The 22,935-nt window shown below is 52.2% G+C and overlaps 2 protein-coding genes across 2 annotated transcripts; both read right to left on the reverse strand.

The window, feature by feature from the left end:
- Positions 1–3,080: 3,080 nt before the first annotated feature.
- On the reverse strand, positions 3,081–11,451 carry EEF1G (eukaryotic translation elongation factor 1 gamma). The gene is made up of 10 exons (XM_016127848.2): positions 11,306–11,451; positions 10,070–10,228; positions 9,340–9,403; positions 9,066–9,208; positions 8,526–8,669; positions 7,273–7,402; positions 6,694–6,898; positions 3,753–3,925; positions 3,544–3,668; positions 3,081–3,310 (listed from the first exon to the last, which is right to left on the reverse strand). Exons 1-10 carry the CDS (start codon positions 11,315–11,317, stop codon positions 3,152–3,154), a joined length of 1,314 nt encoding a protein of 437 aa, XP_015983334.1. The 5' UTR covers positions 11,318–11,451; the 3' UTR covers positions 3,081–3,151.
- A 993-nt stretch (positions 11,452–12,444) lies between these two features.
- Positions 12,445–21,373, reverse strand: TUT1 (terminal uridylyl transferase 1, U6 snRNA-specific). The gene is made up of 9 exons (XM_016127846.2): positions 21,142–21,373; positions 19,647–19,837; positions 16,963–17,278; positions 16,690–16,790; positions 15,252–15,721; positions 14,564–14,673; positions 14,309–14,419; positions 14,031–14,123; positions 12,445–13,650 (listed from the first exon to the last, which is right to left on the reverse strand). Exons 1-9 carry the CDS (start codon positions 21,221–21,223, stop codon positions 12,506–12,508), a joined length of 2,619 nt encoding a protein of 872 aa, XP_015983332.2. The 5' UTR covers positions 21,224–21,373; the 3' UTR covers positions 12,445–12,505.
- Positions 21,374–22,935: the final 1,562 nt, after the last annotated feature.

The following is a 22,935-nucleotide window of genomic DNA, read 5'->3' on the forward strand; positions in this document are numbered from 1 at the left end:
GGTGCCAAGGCACTGGGACACCCCAGTCATTCCACGGAGTAAAGCGATGGCCTCCTCCGGGAGCCACGCCAGCCTGATGAGAGCCAACAGACAAGAGCAGGTGGCAGTTACTCTAACCTTTTGGGAGCGCCAGCGTTCAACTCCGCGGCATTAGAGGAAGAATAGGGCCGAGGGAGGGGCACCCCAGAATTGCGACCACACATACGGGACCGCATCAGGCTGGGGCGGTTCCAGCGCCCTGCAGGTACCGCTGGTGGGGTGAGCCACCGCCACCCGGCAAAACCCATTCGATGTGCGGAGGGACAGTCCTGAGTACGGAGGACAAAGAGTGCCGGTTGCCATGAAAACCACAGTATTAATTTCAGAAATGACTGGGTGGAGCCTCCGAAGCTCTTTATTCCTCTCCCTTCAACATTCTGGGCCCTTCCCCCACCTTTCAAAAGGGGAAGTGGCACATTTGGGGCATGTAGGCAGCTGGTGCGAAGGGTCTGACCCAGTGAGAGCAGCAGCTGTCCAGCTCCAGCTCAAAGCGGGGCATGAAAAAAACAAGGCAATCTAGGTCTTTCTTGGAAGGCTTTTAAAGGCTTTTGACTTTTTAATAAGTGACTTAAGCAGAAGCACCAACAAAAGCTAAAATAAACAGCTGCTTATAACCAGTATCTACTGGTCTATCTACGAGTTAAACCAGATCTCAGCCCTTCCCCTTCGCACTGCAGACTCTGTAAGGCTTTTATCTTCACTCAAAAGCTCCTCTGAGCCCCGCCCCTCTGCAGTTCCCCAGCCTTCCTTTCTGGAGGCTGAAGTTTTGCACCGAAAGTGGATAAAATAGCCTCCTCCCTTCATCCTACCCAGTTCTCCAAGGCCACGCCCCGTTTCCAGCCCCCCACCCCGACCCTTCCCTCTCCGCCCCGCGACCCCTGGCCCTAAGGGCACGTGCTGCTCCACGGGCGCGGAGACGCCAGCTTTGGGTGGCGCGCGGGTGGCACGAGCCTCGTTGGCACGTCGGGAAAAAGGCCCAGCAACCAGAGACGTGCCCGGACGCAGGATCTTACTGGCTGCCCCGGAGAACCGGGCGGGGGAGGAGAGCCCCCAGCCAGCGCCGAGAGGAGTGGGGGAGGGGGCGCGACCCAGCTGCGCGGGGCGCCCCGGGATCCGGGAGGGGGCGAGTCCAGAGTCCAAGGAGGTGCTGTGACTCAGGCCTCCCCAGGGCAGGGAGGGGACCCAACTAGCTCCAGATGGACTTCCCCTCTTTTCCTTTCCGCCCCACATCTGCCGCTACAAAAACTCCCGCTACCCTCTTTCTCGCCCATCTCTGTAGGGAGACGGAGGCCCTCCCACCCCACCCCGCTTTGAAGGCCAACTGCGAGCCTTCCTGAGGCCACAACCCCCTTCCCCTCGGGCCTCAAAGCCCAACTCCGGCTTGTGGATGCGGGCCCTCCCCCGAACGCAGGCCTGGCCTCATCCAACAACCTGGCCGCCCTCCTCTGCAGCAAACCGCCAGAGCTAGAGGCACAGGAGGCAGGAGGTGTGGATGAGTCACTCTTCCTGCAGTCTCAGAGGGAGGATAGGAGTCGGGGTTCCTAGCCCCCCAGGCCAGAGCTGGCCAGTCCACATGGGCTGCCAGGTCTGCCGCTGTCCAAGCTGCCACCCACCCAGCCAGACCACCCCCCTTTATCACAGTCGGGCCCCACTCCTGGGCCTCTCAGGCCTGCCCCCTCAAATCCACTTGCACAACTTGGTCTCTCCTGCCTAACTAAACCTTCTGCTACTGAGATTAAGGATATCGGGAAGGTAGTGGAGGTTACACAAGCGGAAGGCACAGGGGTGTGGTGGGAACGGATTCGGGAGGGGAGTCTGACAGGTTCCGTGAGGCCCCAGCAGCCAGCTCAGGGCGCAGCCCAGCGGCACCTGGCACTTTCAGATCCTGTCCAAGAGGAGCCCAGAAGGCGCAGATGCCAGACAGGTAGCAAATTTGGATCCGACGCCAGATGAGCTGCCAGGAAGCGAATTCTGAGCAAGTACCAACCCATCCTCACCCAGCTGGGCTCCAAACCGCAACTCTCTTCTGCCCGTTTGTGCACAGAACCCCGACTGCAGTCAAGGTACCCAACTAGATTACAGCTCCACCCCTCCAAGCCACCAGGCCCCTTCTGTGCCTAGAAAGATCACCTTCTTCCCCTCCCAAGCCAGGAGCTCCCCCCTCTGAGCTTAACTACAGAGATGGGAGAGAAAACACACACACACACACACACACACACACACACGTAAAACCATGACCCGAACAGCTATGGCAGTCATGACTCCTCTGCATGCACTGCAAAAAATCAAGAGTATTTCCAATTCCACCAGAGCTATTAAATTGACAGGGAAATCCTCCACGCTCTTCAGAAGACAGAGTAGGGGGCAAGAATTTTTTAATGGAATAAAATTAAGCCCAAAGGAGAAAAAATAATAGCCACTGGTCTGAGCGGGGCCATTAGTTGACAATTACGACCGCTCTACATTCTAGGACACAACGGGGCATGTTTAGAGTACGGGCTTCACCGATGACCACCGGATTTAAAATCCTGCCTCTACCACTGCTTAAGATGTGTGATCACAGGTACGCGATCTCTGAACCCCACTTCCTTGCTGGAAAGTAGGGATGCCCCAGAGATGATCTGCAGCCTGGTTAGGACCGATGGGGTCACAGTTCAGAGGAGCCTGTGCCAGGTGACCCTTGAATGGCCACCTCCCACCTCGCAGGGCGGCCGTGGGAAATCCGAAGTTCCTCCGCATGCTGCGTGCTCCCAGCACCTCCCATATTCCCTCCTCGCTGGGAAGGTCTGGAGTCCATCCGGTTCCTAAGAACGAGGTAGCCACGAAGGCCCACGTCACCACACACTGCGTGTACAATCTTTCCCGGCTAGAAGACGGTCATCGCCAGGGGAGGCAAGGCAATCGAATCAAAACTGAGGTCAGGCCTCGCTCTGCTCTTCCGAAGCTCGCTTTCCTGAAGCCACAGAAAACACCCCGTGCTTCCACACACCCAGGCCCCCTGAGGAAGCCATCGCTCACAAAGGAGACGGGACAAAAAGGGCTCGATGTTCAGTTTCCTTTAATGATCCCCATCTCCCTGAAGGGCGGGTGCAGCAGCGATGGCCAGAGCTGTTCACTTGAAGATCTTGCCCTGATTGAAGGCTCTGCCCACGTGCTGGAAAGCCCCCTCCCAGCAAAAGTACTCTCGAACCAGCGTCCGGGTCTCCTCGCTGCCAGGATCCAGCTTCCGCCACGTATACGACTCGTAGTCTACCTGCCAATCTGGACTCAGCTGAGGAAAAGCGGGGTAAAAAGCACGTGGTCAGGTTATCAGACACTGTCTCACACCTGTTACTTCCAGCTCAGACACACGTCATCAGACCTTGGGACTCCCACGAACACGACAGCTCCTTCCTGTACACATTCCTTGAACCCCCCTGAATGCCCATCGCCCAGGAGTCAAGGTGAGCTGCCCGGCCCCTCGCCTTGCCCTAAAGAGAAGGCTCCTCCCTGCACCTTCCTCACCGGAAAGGCAAGCTCCTGGCCTCGGAAGACCCAGACTCCAGAAATGGAGCTGCTGTTGTTGGTTCCAAAGAGGATGACACTGGCAAAGGCATTCTTCCTCAGCTTGTCCAATCGCTGGAACATTCCTGAAGGGGCGAGGGGGAACATTCAGGCTTTGAGATCATGTTACCTCACCCGCCCTTCCCTTCCCAGACCCGCCCTCTTCTCACCAGTGATGAGGTTGCAACTCATGAAGGTCTGGGTGAGCTCTTCCGGGAAGCGGTACTCGGAGTACCACAGGGACCAGCCATCCTTGTCAAAGTGCTCCCAGAAGTACGGCAGCGCTACAGAGAGTGTGTCCTCGTTGGAGTACTTGCGCTTAAACTCGTCCAACACAAAGGCACTGAAAGGAGGAACGAGGCAAGGAGGTCAGCGTGGAGAAAGCTGCCAGACAAAAAGGAGCCAAGGGCACTTGTCTGTGCGCAGAGGCTGGGACCCAAGGGAGACCTGAGGGAGACTTGCCCCAGGGAAGGTGTGGGGAACTGCTGCCCCCTGGTGGACACAGCGTGAGGACTCCTTTTCCCCTGGCTAGCTCCTCCCAAGGCCTTTTCCATGAGTCACACTCAGTTACTGACTCATGTCTCTTCCCCCGTCGCACAGGCCTCTTGGGGTTACGCACACTGTAATACAACAGCGATGACAGCAATGTAAGCAGTGAGCGTTTTCAAAGGGCCTCCACCCCGAATCGTACACCCGTGTCCTTTAGTCACTCCACCCAGAGACAAGTTCAGCCTCTGAAAATCCCTTAGGCTCCAGTTATATGGGAAGCAGTCTGGCACAGTGCCAAGAATGCCAGTACAGATGGAGGAGGTATCCTCCCCGCCCCCTGGGGGTGGTCTGTTTTTTTCTTTCTTTACAAAAACACATGCCACCTGAAGATAATCACCCAAACTGCCGCAAACGAGATAGTATCTTTACATATTTCCCACTGATGATTTTTCAAAGATGATACAAATAGTTTTGTGCCTTACACAATTTGGTCATTTAATACTGTGACGTACTATTGAGAATTTTTTGCAAGTGCTTTAATGACAATGATTTTCTACTGCATGGCGTGAATGTCTTATAAATCTATTAAACCCTCTTATTACATTGGTTCATTGTTATTAGTATTAGGAATGCCACAAACGCCACCTACTTCACTCAGAATCCTTACAAGGAACCCCAGAGTCACTGTCACCTGCCCTCTCTTCACAGAGGTTAAGTGGAGCACTTGCCCAGAGCTACATCATAGCAGAGACTCTGTCCTGTAACCCTCGGTCCTAGGGCCCTTCCAGAATGCATTCTCAGAGACCCCCACTGAGGGGCTTAAAAACCTCGCCACCCATCAACTGGGACTGGGGATTTGTTTCTTCACACCTTCCTGATAGTGTTATTATTGGTGACCAAAATTCCATTTGTGACCCCTGAAGTGAACACAGGCTTTAATGGGTCCAGGCTCGGTCTTCGAAGGCACTACCTTTATGACGTGAAAAATCTGCAGGAAATCACCCCGGCAGGCCAGGAGAGCACTGTGACAAATAGGATTTAATAAACATTCTCAAAAGGCTCCAAGAAATGCAAAGTTCATTAAAGATTTCGAGTTTACTTCCTGATATATTTTCTACCCAGAATACAGACCTAAGATACGTGACAATCTCTAGTAACGAGGCATCCGTTACAACAGCATGGGTCATTGGGGTTCATCATCACAGCTGATCTACACACATCAAACCCTTTCTCCCCTTAGATCTGCCCCTGCGCTCGGTTCCGGGTAAATCACTTCGGTTCAAAAGGACACACACCTTTCAGAAGCAGCTGTGTCCGGAGCCTTCTTGGCCTCGAGGAAGTGCCTGGGACTAAGAGCTCTCAGCCACAGTCCAAGTCGTGCCCCAAATGCGGAGCAGCGATAACCTTCCATTAGTGCGTTTGCATTTACAGCCCTAAGCACGGCTACTACACCTACGAGCGCATGCTCCTTCATCTGGGTTTATCCCACACCGAAACTCACAAAACGAGAGACGTCAAACCCTGTGGAACCCAATGGACTAACTAGTGAAAGAATGGAAGAGCGGGCGAGAAAAGGAGAGAAAAAGGAACCAAGTATAAAGTGACCACAGAAAAGACATTTGTCATATGGCTTGAAATTCTAATAAACCGATTTCGGGGCAGTGACTGAACTAAGGTTTGATGGTAGAGTATGGAGGAGACATTGTTTAATGACGTGGCCACCACTGGACCCTCGACCTAAATCCAGCCAGACGCCGCCTGAGGAGACTGATTCCCGGTGCCTCCCCGCCCGTCTGATGGGCCCGCCCTCATGTCCCTGCTGCCCCACGGCGTACTGGTCTGTGCTGGTCCCCGCCCCAGGCAGGCACGGAGAGCATTTTCCCCTTATCTGAGGCAGGTCCTCCCCATGCCCCTATCCATCCTGCCCTGTCCTATATAACCACTTAGCGCCCGTCACATGATACAGAGGACGCCAAGGCTTGCCTGGTATGTAAGCTCCCTTAATAAACTTGGTGTAACCGCAGGGTTGCTGCCTCTAAGGCCTCTCAGCTCTGGGCAACTACATAACATGGAGAACTGGGAAAGGACTGGGCACCCCACTTTTTCACACCAAAACTCTCCCCTTGACTGTGTTCTTTCCTCCAAGAAGCCCTACATTTATTGAAAAGAAGATACAGACAGCCACCCCATCGACCTCCTTCTCCCAGTTTGGGAAACAATGAACCAGACAGGCATTATACCCCCACGCTCATCAACCTTTCTCTTAGTGAGCAATTCTGATCGTTCGATTCACCAAATCAAATGATGCGGCCGTGGCGTCCTGATTCAGCAGAGCCAGCCCACACGGCAGTGACAAGGCTGTCCACACCGCGCCTCTTCCCATGGTATTCTGACAAATCCCAAACTTCAACGAGGACGCTAAAAACCAATGTTCCCCCACACTGAATGAAGTCTGTGCCTATCTGCTCTCTCGCTCTCTCTCTCTCCTTTCAGAACTCCAACTTTTGATAAATTCAAGGAGTTGCCTTAATTGCAACTAAAACATACCTTTAATTTTGTATGGATGATTTAAAATTCTGGGCCTTCTTGGGTCCCGTGCCCCTTACCCTCCCACGTCCTTACCTCTTGGGCAGGTGAGCAAAGGGGTCCTTGGCCTTCGGCTCAGCAGCCAGTGCCTGCTCACACTCGTCCAGCTCCTCCTCGGGAGCAGGGGCGGCCGCCTTCTTCTCCTCTTTCCGCTCGGGCTGGGGTTTCTGCTTCTCCTCCCGAGAACCCTTCTCCTTTCGTGGGGTGTCCTTTCTAGGCTGGCTCTCTGCAAACTTTTTAGCTGGCGCAGAGGAAGGGAGAAAAGTCAGTGTCCTGCCTCCTTCCACATCCCTCCGAAACCAGGGAGCAGGCAGGGAACGGAGGAAAAGTGCCCAGTGGGACAGCTTCTGGGCTCCCCACTGCCACCAGCTCACTGAACGTCCTCGAGCAAGAACGCAAGCCTCAGCAACAAACAGGTGTGTCATAACTCTCCACATTAGCTCAAGTCAGAGTGTATGCAGAGAACAAGATTCACAAAATGTTAGCACCCACATGTGACACCCTACACCTCTCGGGCCCACATAACCCAAAAGTCAAACAGGAAATCCAGGGGCTGAGACTGAGCAAAGCGGCCCCGGGCCCGGGCCTCATACTCCGCTCACACCTCGGACTCACCATCAAACTGGGCCATCTTCTCGCAGAGCTTCACCTCCCCCAGGACAGCCCGGAACTGGGGCTGGTTAATGCAGGTGAGGAACCAGCGGTTGGTGTTGGGGAAGGCCTGGCGGAAAGAAGGCTCCAGGACCTGCCAGGATGGAAGGGCGGAAACGAAGTCAGTGGAGGGGACGGTCTGGAAGGGTTTCAAGCCAGAAACCAAGACGCTCCTGCTTCATTCTATCCTGAAGCTGCTCCTTCTTCCCACCCCGCAGACAGGGTAGTGTCTTCCCCAGCGGGATCCTTCCCATTTACCTTCCTAATCCCTTTTTTGCAATTCGGCCCAATTTAATAAATGCTCCGTCCCATCCTCCATGTACTATGACTCTACTTAGAATAATATTTCTATGGTGCCTGACTCCTTTGACAAAGCCACTTCACACCTACAGTTTCCAATCTTAAATTTCATGTGTAGATTAAAAAAAAAAAAAAAGGCTGGAACAGAGAGCTGTCAATTACTCACTGTCAAATAAAAAACAATCTACATTAACTACACGCCATAGGTGTATGTGCTATCACAGAAGTTCAAAAAGTATAAAATATTCATCGGCACAAAGTTTATTTAGATTAATGGACTGTCCTTTAAATTACACAGCTTCGTGAAAAACTCTACCATTGTCTGGTTTGCCAAGATCAGAGGAAACATCCCCGTCTCGTGGGGACAGAACACAGCAGTCGGTTCTGTGGTGCCGGTTCTGCAGCACTGCGGTTCAGCTTCTCCTCCACCACGTGCTGGCTACCCTTGGGCAGGTGACATTTCTGCTCACCCATCCCACAGGCAAGATGCACTACGATGACCCCTGTCAGGCCCTTGGCGTGGGGACTGGCACGAAGCAGGCACTTTCCCCTGCCATCGCCACATTACCATCCTGGACCGGCATCAGTCCAAGGGCTGATGTTCAGGAATTCGAAACATGTCGTTGTCTTTGACCTGATACCCCAAGTAGTGATTATCAGTACTCCGGTTTTATAGTTTACAGAAGGGGGGGAAAAAACCACCTCTGAGCTGCCAAACAGAAAACTAAGGGTAACAGAACATTACAAACTTCTGAGAAGAAAGGCAGTCATGGTCCTCAAACTGGGGATTCCTAGAGACTGTCACCTCAGACTCCCTCATATCCAAGTCCTCACAGCAGGACAGAATAACCTGGAAGACCTGTCACTTCGGTTCTAACCCACCTGCCCTCTGCCAACCTGATTCTTTATAAACTTACCTGTTTATAGAGCCACAGCAGGGTGCAGACAACTGTGATGTCAGCCAGGGTCACCCGTTCACCAACCAGGAAAGTCCTCGTCTTCAAGTGAGCATCCAGCAGCCCCAGAATTCGCCTCACTTCCTCCTTTGCATTCTCTGTGGCCTGTTGATTTAAAAAGATCAATCTTATCAGCGAGTACCAATCTCTTTCCCTCCCCCTAACAATGAAACTAAGGTGGCCGCTTCAAGTCCTAACTCGCCCCCACCCTCTTCGATGGAGTCAGATTCTAGCATTCCAAATGCATCGCAAATGAAGCTCTCGATGTTTCCTCATCGAGCAGCCTGGCTTCATTCTCCACAGCACAGCTCATCACATACCTTTGTATTTTAGAAGGGCCCTTGGAGGTCATCTGGTCTAACCGCTCCACTATCATTTGGTGTAATCTCCCTACAGCAGAGACCTCTCCTCTGCCCACTCCTGACAGACACCACCTCCACTGGGTCTGTCTGACAACTCTGGAGCTGGCGCCCCTGCCCTTCCCCAAGTTCCTAGGCTTACCTGCTTGTTGTGGTGCATGATGCCCAAGGTGGGGAACACCCAGGTACTGGCTGGCGGCACTATGTCGCTATCAGCGAAGCTCACCCACTGTACCACCTGGGCTGCTGCCTCTGGAGTACTTCCTCGAAGCTCCTCATTGCTCACTGCAGAGGCAGAACACGAGGGTCAGAACCTTGGGGTCATGCCAACACCAATCCCATCCCTGCAGAGTCCTCTGCCTGTCCATGCCAGCTCACCCTCACCCTCTGCTACTCCCATCTCCACTGCGAATTACCATAGTAGGCAATGGCATTGCTCTCAAACACACAGAATCCATCGTCCCCCTCAAATGCTGGAACCTAGGGGCAAAGCAGTTAAAAGATAAGTGAAATAACACAGTAATTTCTCACTACTCAATCCTAGGAACTGAATTGTTTTGGATAAGTTCTTATATAAAGCTATAAGCCCTGATAACCAAACTCTTGATATGATCTGAAACTCTGGAACCAAAAATGTTTGAAGTGCTCGGTATCCCTTACAACCTGAACTCATACTTCGATACTATGAGATATTTAGATAAAAGCCCTCATACGAGCAAAAGATCAGAAGCCAAGTCTTATGCCGACCTACACCTATAATATTCGACTATTGTGGTGCTCACCACACTGCCCTTGATCTCTTTTACTTTTACTCTTAGGATGGTTATTCCCCCATCTCTATAAGATCCTTGGGGCAAGAACCCTGCTCATAGCAGATACGTGACATGATTTGCACTGAAAACAGTCAAAACTCATTCTCTCCCACAAAGCAGGCCTGTAAATTTTATTAAATGTCACTGAATACTTCTTTATTATTTGTAACATGGGAATCTGCATTGAGCTCAAAATAAAAATTTTAATCAGTAAAACGTGGGGAAAAAAGGAAAGCTCCCTTTTAGAGATGAAGGCCATCTTCAAAGTGATAGAATCCTACGGCCACTTGTGGGTTCTCAAGACCAAAGACCCCACTTCCGCTTCCCTACTCACCTTGCCGGCAGGAAATTTACGGAGAAATTCAGGGGTGCGGTTGGTTTGGCCGAAGTGGAAGTGGGGTGGTGCGGAGAGCACGCGGACCTGAGCCCCGCTGTACTGAGCGGCAATGAGGGCCTTGAAGGCCCTCCAGTTTTCAGGGTATGTGTACAGGGTCTGTGCGAGAAAGGGTGGGGGGGAATATTAGCGTGAGTAGAAGGGTCTCCGTCCTAAACGTCACCTCCCGGGACGACTTCCCTGAATAATCCCAATCTGTTCCAACTTTTTACTCCCGCTAGTCAACCAAGTTCTTCAGTATATGTCAAGTGTAATCAGAGTCCTCCGAAATACCGAGGACAGAACTCACACCAACTGCTAAATAAAGGTTGATGGCTTTGACCTTCACTAAGGACACCTGGAGAAGCATTCTCTTCCCCTCAACTGTATCTCCAGGAAATCCAGAACTTCCAGCTCCCTCATACTCTCTTCTGCCCACAAACATACACCCCTCCCTTCCCAGAGCCCTTGTTTCATTCATTGATGGTTACCGAGTACCTGCCTACTCCACTGCTGAGCCGCTCACGCTTCAAAAGTATCACCCGTCTCCAGAACACACACAGCGACCAAAACATTTCCAAGTCCCCCTCCGAACGGCCACGGAGATGCCTAATAGCATCTTCTCTTCCTAACTCAATTCGGTCTTTCTCAAAAAACCTTGCTTTCCTCGTCACACGCACCATCCCTCCGGTCCTGTCCCGCAGTGAGTTCTCTGATGTTGCCGTCTTATTTAACCTGGCCAGCGGGACCCAACTGGTGTGACTCCACCGTCCAGAAGAGTCTCCTCCCAAACCTCCTCGATAGACCCTTAACCGTGGCCAGCCGTACCTGCCTACAAAAGCCCTCCTTTTCACCCCGTCCCTACTGTTGCCCCACAAAACGGTCGCAAAAGCTCCATCAACCTGCTTGGATCCCGCGTCCCAAAGTGGCAATGAACCCAAACCCCTTTCTCAGGCCCCAGACGGCCACGATATGGCATGGCATGTCTTTTCTCTAACCCAGACCCTTCCACCTCTCTGGCCTCAGCCTCAGTTCCCCTCCGGGGCCTGGAAGCCCTGTGCTTCCCACAGCAAGGTCTCTAGAGACCGCATAAGTTCCCCACTCGGTTCCAGAACTCCTCTGACACCGGCCAGTCCCACTCGGGTAGAGGATGGCATCGGATAGGGTGACCTGGAGGGCCAGAGCCGGCAAACTTACCCCAGCCGCCATGGTGATTCCGCAGAGAAAGGGGGTGGGGCTCTCAGTGCTGCCGCAAAGTAACCCGTCAGGGTGAGAAGGGAGGGGGAAAGGGGAGAGCCGTGGAGAAACAGCAGCCGGAAAGCGAGGACGGCATAGAAGGCGCACGCACGACAGTCGGGTATACCGCGGCGGATGAATTGGAAAAAAGGGGTGGGGCTTGTTGGCCTGAGCGGAAAATAATGCTCGCGTCTGCGCAGTGGGGCACCTGAATGGCCTGCCCCCTCGGGTATGGCCAATGGGAGTCCCAACCGAGAGAGAAGGCGCGATTGGAGGGGAAACTGAGAACTGGCTGGACCACGGACCCTTGGCTGCTACGTGGCACAGCTGTCATCCCTGCGCCACCCCGGGTACCACTGGCATCCCCCTCCGGCCCGCGATATAAGTGCGGCAGAGTGGAGAAACTTCATACGAGATCCTGCCAAGCTCCTAATATGATTGTGACACAACTGAGTGGAGGGGGCAGGGTGCCAAATAAATCACTTTTGACCTGCTCTGACTTTCTAGAGAACACGAACGTCTGATTGGAGCCCAAGTGTGAAACCTCCGTTAAACCGAAGTTGTCGCCCATTCGACCACTTTGCAGCTGAGATGCTGTGACTGCCGGAACAGCACTCGTCTGCGAGTCTGCACAGGGTAGGGGCTAAGGTACATAGCCACATCCCTTCCACCTTGTCACCCTGGAGGGGCTCACAGTTTAAGACAAATTGATGGGTTGCCATTTACCTATATTCAGGTCTGAAAATCTTTTATCCAGTTTTAGAGCAGGATGAATTCTCCTGTTAAGTGGGAGAATGGATGAAGAACCCTGAACCCAAATTTCAGGCCATCACTATTCCCAAATCTGGGCAGCGAGGTAAACATGTAGGCAAACTTGGTTCTTCTCACAGGTACTCTTCAATACCCCCACGCAGCACTCAGTCGCTCCAGAACTCTTCCGAGTGGGCTCCAGGTGCCAGACACACACAGTCCAAGGCGCTCCCTGCCATTGTGATGCATGGTACAAAGGAAACAGGCCGAGGACTATTTTAGGGCGGCCAGAGAAGGCACCTCTAAGAAGGCTGCATTAAGCCCTGGGGAGCCCAAGTACCAGATGGAAATTAGAGAACACCGTAGTGTTTATTAAACCAGCAGCTTTATTGTCCGTTAGGGTTCCTGGCCTCACTTGAGGAGATTTCGAAGGGCTTGAGGGAGGAAAACCTGTAAGAAGTGATGGAGATCAGGGAACAGGCTTTGGGAATCCTGGAGTGGGGTCACAGTGAGGGACTGGTCAGCCTGGGAGGCAGACGCCACAAAGGTCAGGAGTGGCTCAGTCTCTGGCCTCTGCTCAGCACCGCTCAGTCCTCTCAGCTCCTGGGTGACCCGAGCCTCAGTCGCCAGCCACTCTACTCCTCTGGCGGCACCGCCTCCAGCGCCTTCCTTGATTTGCTGCTGCAAGCGTCTCCGGGCACGCCGCCGCCCCTGCCATACTCGGTGCCACAAGGCGCAGCGCCAGCTCACTGAGAGCGATGCCCCCTTACCTGTCTCACCCCGGGGCCCTTCTCGGGCTGCCTCAGGTCCTTTGGGCCCCTCCTCCGTCAGCGCTGCAGGGCCTGACTGCTCTTCTCCAGTGGCCAGAGGCTTCCCAGTCATCAGGGGAGGCTCCCCTGGCTGCCCGGGGCTCTGCATGGCCCAGTCCTGCACGGTCTCTCCAACCTCTATAACCATTTCTTCCACCCCGTCTTCGCTCTGGTCCCCTGCACACCCCTGCTGCTCCTCCTTCCCCTCCTCACTGCTTGTTTTCTGTCCATCTAGTTTCAATCTCTTGCTTGACCCTCCCTGAGGAGAATTCCCCATTCCTCCTCCCTCTGACCGCAGTCTCTTGGTCCCTTGTTCTATATGGCATCCCAGTGCTTCCCTTAACACCTGGGCCAGGGCAGCAGTGAGCTGGCTGAAGGGGGCAGAGGGTAAGGGGATGGGTGTTGCAGACAGCAGGGAGCTAGGGGTGCTGGGCTGCAGAAGGGGGAGCAGCCCCCAGTCCCGACCTCGGGAGGATCGGTGCTGGTACTGGAGGCTCCGGCAGTAATTGGCTGCCGCCCGGCAGCAATTCTGTAGCCGCCCGGCTACCCGGCTGGTGACATTGGCTGCCACATTGTGACTTAGGTCAAAGGGGTCCTGGAGATTCATGGGGCCAAGGCGGAGACCTTCCCAGGGATTAGAGGGCAGGCCCCCGGCCACAGGCAATGCCTGACCCTCCCGCAGGGACAGCAGTGAGCCACGAAGATCCCAGCACGAGACACAGGAGAAGAACTGGGCTAGCAGGGAACCTGGAGGAGGAAGGCCAAGGAAAAGGCGTCACTTAGAGGCCAGAACTGAGACAGGCCCTGAACCTGAGCCGTTCCCTCAGCAGGACCTTCTTTTTCCAAGTGGCTCAGAACAGTGCCAGAAGCCAGGCCCCTCTGACTCCTATAAACGTGAGGCCAAGCCCTCTCTGTGCCCGCAGCCAACGCCATTCCCCGGACGCCGCTCGTTCCCCATGCTAGCCACCCCAAAGTGCGGTTTCTTCATCTGCGAAATGGCAATAATGACACCGGCTGTCCCCTGAGGCTGCTGTGAGCAGCACACCCGGCAGTTGCTGTGGGATGTATGTCATCTACTGTTGTGAGTAACGTCAGTTATCAGTCCTCTGCGGGGTCCCCACACTCACTCAGGGACTCCTTATTGGTGCTGGGCTCCAGTCTCGAGGCATCCCTGGGGAAACTGCAGTCCCAGCCATCAACTTCCACTTGTTCACCCTCACCTATGAAAGTAACGAAGGTAAGGGTCAGCCCGGAAGTAGAAAGATGAGGACGAAAGGAGGGGGTAGGGTAGAAATGGGGGTGACAGCAAAGATCTCATTCCCAGGGTAGCCTGGTGTGTCTGAGCGAGGGGAGGAGAGATGAAGCTAGTGAGGCGGGGGATAGGGTGGAGGCCGGCTCGCTGTACCTGCTTTCCGGGTGAGCTGGGACACAGTGGGCAACACAGGAGGTTCCCTGGTCTGAAGGAAATAGATCACGAGCAAGGTCAGGGCGTAGTTATTGAGAAGGGGGCCACTCCCTGGGTAAATAATAACTCCGGTTAGATCAGAGGTGCCTCTGTTGCTCCTCCTTGGCAGTTCTTCTCAACCTTGGCTCCTGTACCTGCCTCCCTTTCTCCTTCGCCCCAACACCAGCTCAGCCCCAGGTCTGTCCCGACTCTCACCTGACAGCCCTCGACCCTGAGCCCAGCAGCGGACAGTGTACACGAGAGGCCGCACTCGCCCATCCAGCTCAGAGCACAGGCTCAGGAAGCGGGAGTTATGCAGGGCCAGCCTGGAACACAAAAGAGACAAGGATGTTAGGGCTCAGGAACCCTCTGAAGCTATCGCCCCCAGCTCTTCTTCCAGACCTGTGTAACGGGGGCCAGCTGGAATAAGGCCAAGAGAAGATTTCCAAAGTGTCTGCTGACACACTGGTCTTGTGAGAGGGTGTGCGAAGAACACTACCTCCTGCATGCCCGTCTCAGACGTTGTTATAAGACTGCTCAGAGCCTTAAGTATGCAAAGAAACAAAGACAGGAAAGGAAGGAGAAAGGAAGGAAAGGAGATATAGAGGGAGAAAGGAAGAAGGAGGGAGGGGAGAAACCTGTCTGCGTTTCGCTTAGCACTTCCCAAACTTACTCAAGCATGGAACTCTTTTCTAAATCTCTTAAAAATAGTATACCAAAAAACACACTCGACAAACATTGAAATGGAAGCCGGGCAGGAGATGAGTGGCAGAAAGAGGGATGGGATCAAACGAGGACAACCTCGAGGCTCGGCAGGTGCAGAGGCCCCCCTCGCAGGGCTCCCTCCTCAGCCACCCCAGAATTCTCGGCTGGCCTTCCCCAACCGCCCCCCAAACAAAGGTACCGGTTACTGAGGGAGACGTCACCGTGGAGACCCGAAGGCCGATGGCAGAACTTGACCACAGGGCGTCGGGCAGAGGGCACAGTTTGGACTCGGTACACTCCAGGGACACAGCCTCGAAGAATGGATCCCACTAGCTCCAGCATGGCTCCCTGCTCTGTTTTCTCCCCCTTCAGGGCCTCTGCTAGTTCCAGAGCCTTCCCCAGGTCCCCCTCTCCCTGGTCCTCCTGCAGTGGCGAGGCTGGAGGCAGGGACTGGGGAGACGCAAGGGTGTCAGAGGCCAAGGCTGAATCTGGAGTCTGGGGTGCCAGGGAGGAGGAAGGGGTTTCAAAGTCCAGGGCTTCTGAGTCTCGGGGAGAAGCTGGAGGCTGCGAGTCTGGAGGGGAGGCTGAGGTGTGGGCTAGGGCTTGAGGGTCCAGTGGGGATGCAAGGGCCGAGTCCAAGGACGGCGACTCCGGAGCCTTCGGGGCTGGCTGTGGGTGGAAATGAGCGGAGTGAATGCCTGTCCTGCTGTCCCCTAACCAGGGAACATCCCCGTCCCGAAGATACACCTGTGACTCACTGCTTATTCCGTGCCAGGCCCTATTCTAAGGGCTTTATACATATTAACTCACTTAATCCTCACAATACTTTTTTTCGAATTAAAACTAACCTTTTAATGCCATAAAATGAATGGTCTGTATCCTGCAAAAATGTCATTGTCGTGAAAGACAAAAAAGGCAGAGGAACTATTCTCGTTGGAAGAAGACTAAAGAGACAACACAACAGCCCACTTTCAGGCGGCTGACAAAACTGGAGGATGGGCTGCGGGTCAAAGATGCATAAAGGTTTCCGCTCGCACCGGTGGGACAGGCCCTCAGCCTGACAGCCAGACTGTGCCTACGCGCTAGAACACCGCGGTGCTCAGGTGCACACGCTGGAATGTTAAGGGGTGAAGGCGAGAGAGAGAGAGAGAGAATGATCAAAGAAATTTTAAAAATAACCCTTTTTGTGGGGCAGGAGATATATGGGAACGTCATACTTTCTGCTCAATTTTGCTGTGAACCTAAAACTCTAGCCTTTTCAATATAAAAAAATGGCCTTTTCCTATTTCAAAAGCATTACATCTAATCTACACATTAGATGTCAGAAAATACAGATAAGCAAAAACATAACCCCAAAATTACCTTATTGTATGTCTTATTATATATTTTTTCCAAAATAAGATTATTATACATGCCTTTTTGAAATTTGTTTTTTTTCTTGTTACAAATACCATCTATCTTATGTCAATTCATTTCCATCCAATCTAACACACACCCGCGCTCACTTTCCTCCAGTTACAACAATCGTTTCAGGCAGGTCGTAGCATCCCCATTTAATAGATGAGACGTAACGTGCTTGCCCAGAGTCACACGACCGTTCCCACTGCCTCTTCCCAGCTGCCTCCCTGGTCACTCACCTGTGGCTCTTCCAAGTCACCCAGATCCAGGAAGAGGTCAAGATCACAGCCATGGACATCAAAGCTGTTTATGGAAGACCCAAAAGGATGGACCACACAGCCTGGGTGCCGAGCAGAGAACAAAGGTCAGGAGACACTGGGGGACTAAGGGGGGGAAGAACATAAGAGGGCACGAGATGAAAGGGCCACCAAACGCGCACCCCCAGCTGAGGGCGGGCTGGGGATGCGGACGCGGGGCAGGGAAGGACGGCGTGGGCTCGGGCGGTGACTCACCGGGGAAGAACTCTGTGAAGACCTCCTGCATCAGGGCCACCACAAGGCTGCGAAGCTGCCGCTCGGCCTCGGACAGCTCCCTCAGCCCCACCAGCTTAACCATTTGTGCCCCCACGTCGGGGACCTCCGCTAGCGCTGTGGCCAGCTGGTGACTGTCGGGCGCCACTCCTTTGGGGGATTTGGAGGCTGGGCTCTGGAACTCCTTCTGTTCCCGTGGCCGGACACGCAGGCGACGTCCTCCTAGGCTATGCTGGGGCTGTGACAGGACAGCTTCCTGGGCACCCACGTCCCCCATCTCCACGATGGCAAACACTCCCTGGCAACCACAACGGGGGCAATGGTGATGGTTTTGCAACCACGAATCCAAACACACGATCCGACGGTGGGCAAGAATTTTGAAAAGGGGACCACCCTATAAAGTGGGACTATTTGCTTGCTGTTTCTGTAACAACAGGGAACATATTTAGAAAAGCACCCTTATTTTACTTAATAATGCCACATTCACATAGCTTTTTAGTTCAGTATATTATTATAACTGTTATTCTGTTTATTATTAGTTACTGTTGTTAATCTGACTGTGCCTAACTTATAAACTAAACTTTATCACACATATGTGTACGAAAAAAACAGTACAGTTGACCCTTGAACACCGCAGGTTTCAACTGAGTGGGTCCACTGAAACGTGGATTTTTCCTCAATTGACCCACGTAATTCAAACCCACGTTGTTCAAGGGTCAACTGGCGACTGGGCATCTGAGTGTGCAGAGGGTTAACTTAAGTTACATGCAGATTTTCGACTGCGTGGACAGTCAGCATTCCTAAACCCTAGATGGTCAAGGGTCAACTCTATATCTAGGGTTTGGTACTATCTGCGGTTTCGAGCAGCCACTGAGGGTCCAGGAACATTCCCCCACAGAGAAGGGGGGACTACTGTAACAACCACTGAATTGTATACTTTAAAAGGGTAAATTTTACGTTGCATAAGTCAGATCTCGAATGAAAATAAAAGGGAGTGTGCCCTTCCTACCCTGCTTCTGCCCTTACGACAACGAGAACAAAGAACTAACATGAAACTGGAGAGAAAGGCAGCTAGCTACTTGGACCTGCCCAAACTAATCTTCTAATTCTGAAAAATCACACGGCTTACCACACTGCTGCTCAACACGAAGTCTGCAACCAAGGCCCCCTTGAAACTTAGGCGTCCCTTTGCCTGCCCTCGCCTTTGTGTACATATTTCCCTCACCCCTTAGAAGGCATCAGGGAGGGTAGGATTATGGTTCCGAAGCATGCGTCCTAGCCGTTTTTCTCCTCTCAATACCAGTAACCCCAGGTAGAGCTTCTTGAGGGCTTGTTTTAAACCAAGCAGTTCACATAAACAATTTCTAAGTCTCATAAGACTCCTACGAGACAGGCCATTCACATTTTATAGATTAAGAAGCTAAAACGCAGAGTAGTTATGTAACTTGTGACTGCCTCCCAAGCAAAGGTTTAAACCCCCAAATCTCCAACATCCCAGTGATGCGCTCCCTCAAAGAAATGTCATGGAGAGTGAATAAGATACTGTCTGGAAAATACTTAGCACATAACTGGAACGTGATAACTGCTCAATAAAAATTATTGTCATTATTGTTATCACAAGAGGTCTACTGAAGAGGCCTCTGGAAAAGGTATTTTCCCGGGAAATACAGGGGAGCAGGGAGGTCAGACGCAGTTGGCACTAGTCTTTTATACTTGGTCCTTCATCCTGCCCCTTCTTCCTGGCCCAAGATATGGAAGTGACATTATCACATCTATGAAATAAGAGCCACATGCCAATAATGACAGAGCAGGAAAACAGTAAAACCCTGGACTTCCCAGGTCTGGATCTCTTGTTATAAGGGAACAACTGAACCCCTTTTGTTTAAACTATTGTGGGTCAGCTGCTGAATGCCATCCCCAAGAAAAACAGACCCCACTCCATCCTAAAAGGAGACCTAGAATGCTGAGGAGATTTAGGATGCCCTAAGCCACACCTGTATAACTAGAGCTTAGCCTGGGAACAGCAATATTATCACAGAACACAGCATGGCAACACTGAACGATTTCCCCAAGGGACTAAAGAGACACTGACAAAAGTCTGCATGGAAGCAAGAACACGCTTGTTTGTCCAGCACTGTCCGAAGGACAGCGTGTTCTGCCCAGATAACCTCAGTTACCTCTCAGCATGTTAATAAACTGCTACCTGGTTTAAGAACAAGTTTCTTGTGGGGTTAGGATAAGTCTCCCAGGGGTGTGGTTTTAAAGCACCCACTTCACTGTAATTACTCATTTAACTGTCGACTTTCTCCACTAGACTGTAAGCCTTGTGTGAGCGGGGCTATGTCGATCCTACTCACTACTCAGAATGCAGCTCTAAGCACAGTGCCTAGTACAAAGTTAGCAGAAGGCAAATAAAATATTTGGCAAATAAAAGATAGACTGGATAAATAAATGACCAACAAGTCCCTCAGTGACCAACTCTGACGAACTGAGAAAATTCAAGTTGGGGAATGCTCACAAAGCTGGACTAGTCCAAGTACTATAGTTTCCACCACAGACAAGCCAAATTAGGTACCAGCCAAACACAGACTCCCGGTTTCTCTCTCATTTTGTTTGGTATGCGGCACACCTGACTCATTCTGTACCCCCAGAGCCATTCACTCTACCTTGTCCTTATCCATGACGACACTGGCCACAGGTCCAAATGCTTGGAAGTACTCAGAAAGCTGAGTAGAATCCACATTCTGGGGAAAGCCACTGACAAACACACTTCGAAGTCCCTGGGCTTTTCGGGAAGCTCGTAGTTCTACCAGATGCCGGTGCTTCCTGCCTCCCAAGTGGGCATCTAGGCTTGGTCCTGCAAAGACAAATGTGAGGAAAAATAAATAAATAAATCCAATCACTCTTCCATGTACCTGGCCTGACTTTGTTCTCTGCATATCTAAATCCTGCTGATACCTCCAGCTATAGACAGTGTGACCTTTGAATTAACAAAGTCCTGGCTCTTTTCACTTTCCTCTCTTGCCCATTTGGCTATGGGTATAGTACATTTTAAGTGGTTCCCAAGAGAATTGACCAAACTACGAGTATTTCTTAAACCATCTCTAAGTGCTAGGTAGAGCGAGACCTGCAAATTGTAAAAAAAATAACAGGTAACCTATCCAAGTCATACACAGAACTAAATGTACCAGGATGCTATACTATTTCCCATGCATCCTCTCTGAGTATGGTTAAAAGATTGCAAGTGCAAGATCTAAAAACACAATGCCCAAGTTCAAATGCCAGCTCTGTCAAGCTGTGTGAGATCTTGGGCAATTTACTTAACCTCCGTGCATCAGTTTCCTCAGATATGAGATAATAATAGTACATAACAAATAGGTATTATTCATATATAGCACCTGGCGAAGAGTCTGGTGCATGGTGAATATAAGAAGTTTAGCTGCCATTTACATTCCAATTACATTTTGAGTCAGCTGCTTCATGTCAACAATGTATATGTGGGGCCAGGGGAGACTATCCTGGATTTCTGGCTGGTCCACCTGGACAAACAGCGGTCGCGCCGTTCACAAAGGGAAAGGAGAATGGGAGATCCTGTTTAGGGTATAGCATGATTCCAGGCTTCAAAAGTGAAATCTGAGGTTTCACTGCGCTGTCATACAAGGACCTTGCCAACTTTTCCAAACCCACCTTCCAGTCCTGCATGCCATGCTACTTCGCCCGTCTCTGCCTTTGGATAGGTCCTCTGGAGGGTTTCCCTGACTTAAATCACTACCTTATTTGTGATCCCACAGCTCCCCAAACATATCTATAGAGCACTGAAATTATCTCCATCTCTAGATGGTGAGCTCCTTCTCTGAATCCGCTCTCCCCACTCTCAAGCCCCGCAGAGTACCAGGCCCAAAAGGGATGTTCAATACATGACGGTTAAAGAGGGAAACCTTCGTCGTGGGGATTTCAGATCCTAGGAGGGAGGGGTGTAAGGCGATGGGACTTTCTCCACTCTCTAATCCCTTGGGACGGGCGGAGTGAAAACCGAAAGGCGAGTGACTCGGTCAATCCATAATCCACTTGACAAGACCTACGACCTGTAACCCTAACTTTCGCTAGGGCCCAAAGATGAAAGCCCACAACCACTCCCCCCCCACACTAGCCACCGCTTACGGTTGGCTGTAGTGATGTGGCAGAGGCGGCAGCGGAAACCCCCACGGGGCAGCGATTCGACATCTGAATCCACCGCCGCCATCGCGACTCCCCAGGACCGACCAAATGCAACCACTTCTGCCACCACCGGCACTCACTCTGCCAGAACGCAACGCGCTCGGAACAACTTCCGCCAGTTCAGCAGGAAGTGACGTAAAACGGCTAATCGGGCGGGCAACACTCCTCGGGAAACCAGGTTCCTTCAACTCAGAGTTCCGTTTCACGTGTTAAAGCTCTGTGGGCTTCAGCAAAAGCCTGTCTACCGTGCTTATCCTCATGCGGTAAGCCGATTGGTGTGCTGAGCTGTGCAGGCGCTGATTGGCCCAAAGAATTGTGAATATTCATAACAGCAGTCACAAAGGCGTGCGCCGGGTTGACAGCCAGCCGTTTCGTCGCTGGTGGTCGCGGGAAGGCTGTACCTTCTCAAGAGGCAGCGCAGACCCGCGCGACTGTATCCTCAACTCTACGTTTACTTAGCGAATAAAGGCTGGGGATGAGCAGCCTCCACGAAGCCCAGTGCTGTCCCTGGACTCCCATCCTCCTCAGGGCTGTTACCCTCTCCCTCTGCCCTCGGTCCTCCTCACAAATGGGTGTTCTGCGACCCTTCCCTACCCTTGTTGGAGAGCTCTGCCCCCACCGGTCACCTTCTAAGGGGCCACAGCCAGATTGCTGCGGTCCGAGTGAGCCGAGCTTTCCTTCCGCAATAATGGGCTTCGTGAAGTGCACTCATGAAACTCCAGAGCCACCCGCCCACCTTAAGGAATGCGACGGAATCTACTAATGGTGGCAACTGAGTGAAGATATTGGGGGTGGGGGGTGGGGGGGTGGAGTTCTGCTTTCCCTCAGACTGGTAGAATGGTCAGTTCACCCTGACACTACAGACGTCAGCTCGAGAGAGTAAGGGAGCTGGGGAGGTCCTAGGCACTGGGACAATGAGACAGAGAGAACTGACAGATGGGCTAAGCAGCTCTTGCTGTGGTTATCAGCTCACAGTTATGGACTGTGGAAAGAGCAATGGACCTAAGGCAAACTTCACAAGGGCTGTAACCTCGAGCAAGTCACAGCTGCTGAAGCTGTTCCCCATTTCTAAAGGAGGTGCCAAGGAGCACATAATAGACTTGTTCTCTCTCCTAAGATGCTTTTGCTGGGCCTGGGTCAGGTGTGTCATCTGTTTCCCAAAGCTGAAAAGGCAGGAAACTGCCTGAATGGGCCCTGATAGTAACGCAGTTGCTGAGGCTGGCGCTGGGGATCCATGAAACAGCATAGTGCAAAAACACCGTAGCTAGGTGGTTACAGTCCTGCAGTACCCCCAAAGGTGGGCTATGTCTTGCCCTGGCCTCTGGAATTTCTTAAGGGAGAGGGGATTAAGAACTGGGAAATAGAGAAACATCTTCACACATACCCTCTACCTATGGAGGTGTGCCATCCAGAGAACCAGCTCAACCTAATTACTTCGAATGAATTTGTGCTAAGATGGTATTCAGCACCACAGGAAACTGGGGAGCACTTTGGGCCCCACAAGCTAACCAGGGGGCTTAGGGAGCCCAAGCTTGTTATCTACTATCAATATTCACCGTACCCAGCCAAAAAAAAAAAAAAGCTAGCTGGAACAGGCTGCATATCTCATAAAGCTTTTCCCAGGGCAAGACCCATCTGTACTTTATTGTCCTTTGTCCTTATACTTTCCCAACTGAAGATGCCCCACCCCCACACATGCACACACACACACAAGGTAGAGAACAGTTAAACCAGGAG

This window comes from Rousettus aegyptiacus, unplaced genomic scaffold (assembly GCF_014176215.1).
Source record: "Rousettus aegyptiacus isolate mRouAeg1 unplaced genomic scaffold, mRouAeg1.p scaffold_m13_p_5, whole genome shotgun sequence".
NCBI classification, from domain to species: Eukaryota; Metazoa; Chordata; class Mammalia; order Chiroptera; family Pteropodidae; genus Rousettus; species Rousettus aegyptiacus.

Coding starts and splice junctions, on each gene's coding strand:
- EEF1G (XM_016127848.2), bottom strand. Junction 6,899..7,272: donor GAAGATGGCCCAGTTTGATG/GTGAGTCCGAGG, acceptor CCTCTGCGCCAG/CTAAAAAGTTTGCAGAGAGC. Junction 3,669..3,752: donor GAGTTGCAACCTCATCACTG/GTGAGAAGAGGG, acceptor TCGCCCCTTCAG/GAATGTTCCAGCGATTGGAC.
- TUT1 (XM_016127846.2), bottom strand. CDS start 21,223: ATGGCGGCGGTGGATTCAGATGTCGAATCGCTGCCCCGTGGGGGTTTC. Junction 16,791..16,962: donor CTTCACAGAGTTCTTCCCCG/GTGAGTCACCGC, acceptor CTCGGCACCCAG/GCTGTGTGGTCCATCCTTTT. Junction 14,124..14,308: donor CCAGCTCACCCGGAAAGCAG/GTACAGCGAGCC, acceptor TTACTTTCATAG/GTGAGGGTGAACAAGTGGAA.